Raw genomic sequence first — 9,380 nt, 5'->3', positions numbered from 1 at the left:
TACAATAAGGCTGCTGGAGACGATGGTGTAACCGCAGAGCTGCTGAGATCCCTCTACGAAACGGACTTCAAGTTTTACTACGCTTCTTTCCAAGAATATGGCGTCGAGGTTGCAAGCTGGAAGCGTGGCTTGTAGGGTTGGTAACTACTTTTGCTATGAATGCAACTTAGATGTGAACATTTTGTTCGTCGATTTCAAACTAGCTTTTGACAGTGTTCTCCGAGATTAAATCCAGAAGCGCTTGCCAACTTGGCAACTCTGACTAACACTACTGGTAAAGCAGTTGTACAACAAAAAGTGACTTGGGTGTCAGCAACGAACAACTCATTCAGCTGGTAATGGCAACTCTGACCAACACTACTGGAAAAGTACAATAGTTGTACAACAAAAAGTGTCAAAGCCCTTTGAAATTTCCTGTGGCGCAAAACAAAGCGACTCGTTTTCCACATCTATCTTTCATTTCCTTCTTCACTGAAAACATCGAAATCGGGATATTCGGGAGTCCAACACCTCAAATTTTGAGAGTGTTAATAAAAAATGGCAGCAGTTGTCACGACGCAATACAAGACATAATGTTGGTGTAAACAAAGCATATTACGCCCACACGAAATCGCTGAAGCTTAAGCTGGTAACACGCGAAAGTAAAGACGAAAAAAGCTTAAGAGTGTTCCAGGGAAAAGTGCTCCGAAGAGTGTTTGGCCTCATACGCTGCAACAATGAGTTGCGGAACTTATGCCAGGGAGAGAATGTCGTTAAACACGTGAAATCCCAAAGGCTTCCATTATTAGCACACAGCGTATGCATGGAAGACAGACGCCCTTTTTACCAACCAACTCCCTAACAACCTGGACCCGAGGTGTCGAACCGTGCAGATTGCAAGAGGATTGTGGACGAAGCTAAAGCTGGAGAGCTGGAATCGCTGCATGATGATGATGATGAAGCTGTATGATTTATCTCTATATCGCAATACATTAGATTTTGGAATCGGATTTGAATCAATGTGGAAAAATTTTGAGATCCAAAGTAGGAAATCAAATAACTCTAACTAGTAGATCAAATAACTCTGCACATGTGAGGTGGCTACATACCAACCAAAGATCAAATTTTCTCAGCTGTTGTTTATTTGAGCTGCATTAGTGGAAATAAGGCACTAGCGTTAGTTGATTTCGACGTTGCTCCACCGATCCTATCCAAATATACTGTCCGTTATAAAAAACAGGTTGTCTGTAAAGTCGGTTTACTGACGATGGTTTAACGTGACAACGTCATAAGAAAATATTGATGGAATGGTTGCAATTTTCAAAACAAAATTTTAATTTTATTTGTTTGATAGATATTTTGTATGGATATAGAGGAGGAGGTAAATGGAATTGCAATGGAATAGGTCAAGTTACATTTACACAAACGTGAAAAATGACGAAACATTTATCAAATTCATGAAAGATATCTTCAATTTCGATTGTGCATCAGACGTTAATAAGTCAACAACACTAAGAGGCACCATCATCGATTTGCCTTTTTCAAGACACTTTACACTCGAAACACTCCTTTTCATTTCCTACTTTTTCTACCATCGTCCTATTCTCAACAGAGAAATGGTTCATTACCATGCACACAGGAGGAAGGCATATGCAAATACAAATACGTGAATTTATATATGTATATATGGGCATATACATACATATATACGCTCACTTAAGTAGGAGAGAGCAAGATGTCGAACGTTGCCATTCGTTTGCTTTGTCGTTCGTTCCGCGCTTTCGCTTACAGTTCATTCAAGGTAACGACAATGAGCAAGGTAACGGCAAATGAGCAAGGTAACGATAAATGAGCAAGGTAACGGCACATTTTTTCGTGCGTGCAAAAAATGAAAACTTGTAGTAGGTTCACATAGGCTTCCCCCATGGCAACTGTTTTCGAAACGAAAGTTTTTGCCATCCTGAAAGTAGCCAAATGGATAATCGAGAGGAGATGGAGTTTTCAGCGACAGTCAGGCTCTGCACTGAAGGCCCTGGAGAACGCGAAGGAAACTTCAAATATTATTCAAGAATGTAAAAAGAAGCTTAATTCTGTCGCAAGACAGAACAGGCTTGTATTTATATGGGTTCCAGGACACTCCGACGTTCAAGGAAACATTTATTGCGCCTAAAACCTTTTAATGGAAATACAACTTTTTGAATTGTATATTCAACAACTTCCCTGCTTTTCAATTTACAACAAACCTTATCAACTAATCCCGGTAAATGTAGTACTCGCAAGAACGAATATCCGAGATTCACATCCTTAATGCAAAACCTTTAAAGATTTAAATCTAAATACCATCTGAAGCCAATGCTTCACCCACTTTCCGCTCGAATCGTCGTCATTACTCAGCATTGAAGGGAGCAACTTGAGGGTGAAAATATCCCATATATTTTTTACGACAGCAGGTACCTCACTGTAAGCACTATGTATGCCATAATAAAGCAGCAAGAACACGAGATGAGTAGTTTCAGCAGGACGGCTATGAAGCGAGAGAAAAAAGCAGACGGCAAAACAAAATAAAGCAACATTGAAGTGGCGTGGAGTTCGGCACAGAGGGGAATATCAACATTTTAATAAATCACAATAATTTACACGTAGAGCGCATTAAAAGAATATAAAAAATATTATTACCATAACATTTCATTTACGGTAATGCGATCAAATTTGGTGCACACGAACATGCACGGGCAAGCGAAGCGTCAATACTGCGCCATACATCAACTAACACTAAACTAAGCACCTAAATCAAGATGTGCATACTTTGTAATATCTATGCTGATTTATAAGGCTCTATGGAAATATGTATGAACAAACATATTTACTATGTAATTGAGGCTACATTCCTGCTTCAGTGTTTGGCCGAACTTCTCCTCCGACTTGTAGAGCGCCACTTGATGTAGTTTCGTAAATGGCTACACCAACAGCTTTCGGCGGCCTCCGAATGGCTGATGGTTTTTACAAGTAAATAGCTTTTTCGTAGCCACCCAAGGTTTGCTATTAACTGCGAGGTAAAGGGTTTTCCAATAACAGGTGTTATTTTGAATAGCCCGCTATTTCGGTAGATGTTGACTTTAAAGCTGTCATTTTTTGATATTTGACAAGTAGAAACTACGCCTTTAATAAAAATGGAACGATACCCGCTTTAACAACGCATTGAAATTATTAAAATTCACTACAAAAATGGTGAAAATTTGGCATTGACGGTTCGTAAAACTCGAACATTTTTGGGTCATCGTGAAGCACCTTGTCGGACCGCAATACAGAAATTGGTGAAAAAATTCGAGCTGTTGGGACAAGTTAGTGATGTGAAGAATAAAACACGTGCACTTCGCTCAAGAACAGCCGAAAATATTGCTCTTGTAGCCGAAAGTGTTGAAGAAACCCCAGGTGTGTCCATTCCTCGTCGTTCTTTGGAATTAGGCATTCCACAAACGTCATTACACCGTATTTTGCATAAAGATTTGGGTCTTAAGGCTTATAAAGTCCAGTTAACACAAGAACTCAAGCCGGCCGATCATCAACAACGTCGTGTCTTTCGTGCTGATTGGGCCGTTGAAATGCATAAAAATGATCCGGAATTTCAACGAAAAATAATCTTGAGTGACGAGGTCCATTTTCACCTCGGTGGCTTCGTCAACAAGCAAAATTGTTGGATCTGGGGCTCAGCGCAGAAAATCCAAGAGTTATTGTTGAAAAGCCTCTCTATCCTCAACGTGTGTCTGTTTGGTGCAGTTTATTGACCGGCGGAGTCATTGGACCTTACTTTTTCGAAAATACAGCTAGAGCAACAGTTACGGTGAATGGATCTCGATATCGAGAGATGATTAGCGATTTTTTATGGCCGGAATTGAATGGTATTGATCTGGACAACGTTTATTTTCAACAAGATGGCGCTACGTGCCACACAAGCAACGAAACCATTGATCTTTCACGGGCATAAAACACTTTTTATTGGAAAACGCTTTATAACCGCTATACGAAATAACTTTTTCCATAACAAAATGTTTCATCTCCACAGTGGGTTGCGCACCCTGGGCCCAACGAAGTGTAGTCACGTATTTACTAATTCTATTCCGGCGGCGGTCATATTAATTTTCCCCTTGTTTTCATGTGCCGTATGTTATGAGGAGGGGCATCGTCTTTTGCCTCTACTGACATTGTCAACTTTCGCAGGCACATTCAGGTACAGAATGAATATAAATATAAATATGTATGTAAAGCATGTTCTTGACTCAGGGGGTAGGCTTGAGCACTCGTGAGTGCAGCAGCTTTTGTAGCACAGATTTAGCAGCTATGGCGCATAACTTACCTATAGCTGGTCCACGTGCGAAGCCTGATAGTGGCAGTGGGCGGGAGTCGGTGATAAAATCGTAAATTTGGTGAAGTAACAAAAGATGTGTCATATGTCAACTATTCATAAGCATACGATTCTACTGGTACATATTAGAGCATTAGAGCAGACGCTTAAGTAACACAGCAGAACATTAATCACTTGTTCTGGGCTCAAAAACATAGGTAAATTATCGACAGTGTCAAGGATTTTAGACGCAAACAAATGTGCAAACAAGTTGCTGCGGTTTTTGTGTGAGTTGGATGTGAGAGTAGGAAATGACCTGTAGTAGGTAAATCATTTACAAAATTAGTGCAGAAATTGTGTAGGATTTATAGGATCTATAGACAAAAAACATATTGACTTCGGCGGCCCAAACAGTTGTACACGTTTCCTGACGAGTACACAGCCAGCGCTGAAATCTATGCCTATTTGCTTGCTTCTCTCTTCACTCCCCACAACTACATTTGAAACCACCCCACGCAACAAATGCAATGCTGCATGACGAAATCAAATAATTTGCTCATGCACAACAAATATACCAGAGAATTTGTATTTGAAAGTTTATATGTATGTGTGTACTCTCAGTGCACGAAGGTAACTTATGCACGTACAAATGTGTTTATGTATGTATGCATATCGCACATTACAAATACAATATCCCAAACAAATACACAAACAAACAAATGATCGAGCGACGGAGTGAAGCGAAGCAGAGAATTTTGTGCCTATAAATTTCCGCTTAACTTGATTGATGATTCTTTAACTTCTTTATGACGTTTCGCAAACGTAAATGTAGCAATATTTTGACATTTAAGAGGGCGACACATAGGTGTAGGCACACATGCACGGCAGAGCAGAGCAATAATAAATATTGGGCGCATACATTTGTAAGTATTATAAATTGCTGTGGCGTTTACAGGTGTATGCTTGCTTGTGTGTGTATATGGGTGTGTGTGTTTGCTTTTTAATGAGTGTGCATATTCATTGATGCGTACTGCCATGACCTTTTCAAACAATTTACCGGCAGGAGTGCCATTAAGGCACAACAACAGCAATAAATAAGTTTTGTAAGTTAAACTGTTTAACACAAATTCATAGCCACACACGTACAGGCACGTAGATACATATGTATGGAGGTCACGTAGATACATATGTATGGAGGTCGCACTCCCCGGGGATCGGGCGACTAAGCTGGGCTCTAAGCTACCGTGGGGGTCGGCAGGTTGCGGATAGCCGGACGGCCTGTAGTAGCAGGTTAGTTGCGAATAAGTTCTAACAAATAAGCAGCCCCCGACAATGAGCGGCAGAAACGGAGGAAGCGGTCTAAAAGCTAGCTAATCCGACGAGGTTTCTGTGTCAAAGGCGAAACGACACCGCCTTTAATAAAATAAGTGTCCCCCTCACCATGCAAAGGCATGGTGAAATTACAAAAAATCCAGAAGCGACTGACTCATATTGGGCGGCTCCCTGGTCAGCGTCTGTCCCCCATGTTAGGGGCGGCTGCTAATTTAATATGATCTACATTAAGACCGAGCCCAGTAAGGTCTTAATTACGATATACTGGAAAATGTTTGGAACATACTGCCACGAGCTGACGGCTGCACTATTCTGTTTCTTTAGTAAGCAGAGTGAAATCTAGCTGAAATGGCATTCAGGTTAATGGTGCAGTCGCCCCCACCCCGTTAAAACTATGGCAAATCTCTAAGAACGCTCCATATCCCGTCGCCATTAAGTGTCGGCGTAGGTCTAGATGTAACATTCCTAGTTAGCACTGATTCGGCTCTGAACTTGGGCTCTCATAAGGAGCCTTCGTCAACCCTCGCATGGCCTCCCTGCTTGCAAAGATAACCATGGAATCATGAATAAGTGACTACGCACCGGGATAGGGATAACGGCTTACGAGTTGGGGTCCAACAACCATGAATTCTAGCAATCAAAATATAAATATAAATATCCAAGAAGAAGCTAAAAGAGCAACAAACAATCCATCATTGGATTTGCCAAAGGAGACTGCACAAGACAGTAACAGCAGTGGGGAGCTGGTAAAAAACCCCTTTCAAAGGAGCTCGAGATTGGCTCATTCGCCTCCGTTGATCGGAAGAACCCGATCTGCGTCACCATGCATGCAGTACAGCAGTGTCGCAAAGGAGGCCACAACAGAAGAGCTCAACCGCAGCATCAGTGCCAAAATTAAAGAGCTAATGGAGATGATGGAACTCCCAAAGCGTAACATTAACCAGCCAATGCGTGATCTGGTTTTGAGCATTTCCGAGCTCCATAAGAAGCTAGAAAGGTCGATTCTGACTTCTAGAATAAGGATGCTAAAAGGGTCAAAAAGTGTGGTTCTCGAAGCAAAAAATGAATGCACACAAACATCGCCTCTTATAAAGCGCGTCACGGATGGTACGCCAAAGAGATGTATAGACTCAGTCGCTGCACGGAAAAGCCCGGCAAAAAAGAGCAAAAGTGACCGCGATGGAGCACTGAAGGCAACGCCGGTACCAACAAAAGAGCAAACCAGCTCCGAAGGATGGAACACGGTAATAAATAAGAAAAACCGTAAAGGAAACAATAAAAGTCCAAAGATAGACGGGAAGCAAAAAGACGAGGCAAACACGAGGGGAAATCGCAGTCGACAGAGACCGCCCCGTAAAGACGCGATCGTTGTGAAAAGCGTTGGCAATGTCTCATACGCTGACATCCTGAAACGTGTGAAAACAGAGCCATGTTTACAGGAGCTTAACTCGAAAGTATACGGTGTTAAGAAAACTGCAAATGGGGACTTGCTACTGGTGCTTGAGCGATCTTCTGATCCAAACACCCAGAAGATCAACGAAGCAGTTAAAGCTGCCTTAGGAGATGTAGTGGAAGTAAGGGCACTAACTGAACTACGACAAATCGAAATTCGTGATCTCGACGAAATCACGACGAAAGCCGAAGTCCATGAAGCTATAACTAGCCAACTCAGGGAACTAAATGTGCCTTTGTCTGCAGTTGCTAACCTGCGAAAAGCTTATGGTGGGACGCAAACGGCGACCCTTAAAGTTACACCAGAGATCGCCACTAAGCTTACAGCAGCAGGCAAAATACGGATTGGCCTAGTCATCTGCCGTATTAGAGAAAAACTTGACCCGAAAAGGTGCTTCAAGTGCATGGAGTACGGGCATGTCGCAGCGAGATGCAAAAGTACGGACGACTTCACCAAGTCCTGCTTTAAATGCGGCAGCAAAGATCACCAGGCAAAGAGTTGTACCCAAACAGCAAGCTGCTTAATTTGCAAAAAGAAGCAATTAAGCGACACCGCACACGCGATGACTAGCAACAAGTGCCCTTTATATCAAAGAGCACTCAAAGAAATGCGACATAAATGAGGTTTCTCCAACTGAATTTAAATCACTGCGAGAAGGCGCAAAGCCTGCTCGAACAGTCTGTACGAGAGCACAAAATAGACATTGCAATACTCAGCGAACCCTATAAATTCGGAAATGGGAATGATTGGGTATCCGACACAACAGGCAAATCGGCTATATGGAATTGTGGAATGATTAGGTCACGAATGACAAATATAAACGCAACACGTGGCTATGTACGAGCCCGTGTTGGTAAGCTGTTTGTTTACAGCTGCTATCTTCCACCTAGCTTAACCCTAGCGGAAGCAATACACGCTCTGGAAGAACTTGCACATGACATTAAACATCATAGTCCGGTCATTGTAGCTGGCGACTTTAACGCTTGGGCAGTGAACTGGGGATGCTCTCGAACCACCCCTAGAGGTAAAGCCCTTTTAGAAGCGTTCGCTATGCTTGACATAGCGCTTATGAATACCGGGAACCAGCAAACATTCCAAAGAGCAGGGAAAGGGTCAATAATCGACCTGACATTTGTTAGCTCTAGCCTTGTGAGTAGTACGAGATGGTCCCTTAGCCAGTATTACACTGGTAGTGATCACTTTGCAATACTTTGCGTTATAGGCAAACATGATAGGCCGAAGTCATGTAACTCGCACGAGGTCAGATACCGGGTTGGAACACTGGACCCGGAAGTGTTCGAGATAATGATGTCAAATTTTGCGCCTACTGGAAATGCGGCTGAAAAAACTAACCAAGTCATGAGGCAACTCACTAAAGCATGTGATGCAGCTATGAGTAAAACAAGGCCTAACAAAAACCACAGAGAGCCCGTTTACTGGTGGACGGAAGAAATCTCTGCAGCCCGCGAAGAATGCAATAGAGCAAGAAGAACATATCAGCGGTCGAGAGGTACGACCAGCTTTGAAAGGAACAGACTCCTATTCAAACAAAAAAGGAAAACGCTGAAAAATGCAATTAAGAGCAGCAAACGCCAGTGCTTCCAAAAACTATGCGAGGATGCTGACAGCAACCCATGGGGATTTGCATACCAGCTGGTGATGAAAAAAACAAAAGCCTTCAAACCGCTTCCCACGACGTGCCCGGTTATTCTGCGCAACGTGGTCAAAACATTATTCCCCCAACAGCAAGGCATCGCAGCCAACGCTGCCAGCTGTATGGAGGACGATGGAAATCGATGCCTGGCCAACGCTGACGAAATTTTGCACATCTGCAAACAGATCAAAGGCAATAAGGCACCCGGGCCCGATGCGATCCCGAATGAAGCTCTTAAGTTGGCAATCCAAAAGCACTCAGAAATCTTTGTGGATGTTTACAACTCCTGCTTAGAAGAATGCACATTCCCGAAAGAGTGGAAACTGCAAAAGCTAGTGCTAATACCAAAAGGGTCTAAGCCGGCGGAAGATCCCTCAGGATACCGCCCACTATGCTTACTGGACACGGCAGGGAAAATACTAGAGAGGCTAATTGTAAATCGCCTGGAAGCTTCCATCGATAGTGCCGGAGGGTTATCGCCGCACCAATATGGCTTCCGTAAAACACGCTCTACCACAGATGCTGTTATAGCGGTTAAGCGCATTGCTCGCAAAGCGATTGAAGGTTCTCGCTGGCTCTACGGAGATAAAGAGTATTGCCTAGTCACAACGTTAGATGTT

At 42.8% G+C, this 9,380-nt stretch overlaps 1 protein-coding gene across 1 annotated transcript; it reads left to right on the top strand.

Annotated features, from left to right (window-relative positions):
• Positions 1-6,276: 6,276 nt before the first annotated feature.
• On the top strand, positions 6,277-7,728 carry LOC129241789 (uncharacterized). Its single transcript, XM_054878338.1, has one exon. It carries the CDS (start codon positions 6,277-6,279, stop codon positions 7,726-7,728), a length of 1,452 nt encoding a protein of 483 aa, XP_054734313.1.
• The last annotated feature ends 1,652 nt before the right edge of the window (positions 7,729-9,380 follow it).

Source organism: Anastrepha obliqua, chromosome 1 (assembly GCF_027943255.1).
Source record: "Anastrepha obliqua isolate idAnaObli1 chromosome 1, idAnaObli1_1.0, whole genome shotgun sequence".
NCBI lineage: Eukaryota > Metazoa > Arthropoda > Insecta > Diptera > Tephritidae > Anastrepha > Anastrepha obliqua.
Note: the sequence above shows the minus strand (reverse complement) of the source record. Positions and strands in the feature narration are given on the sequence as shown.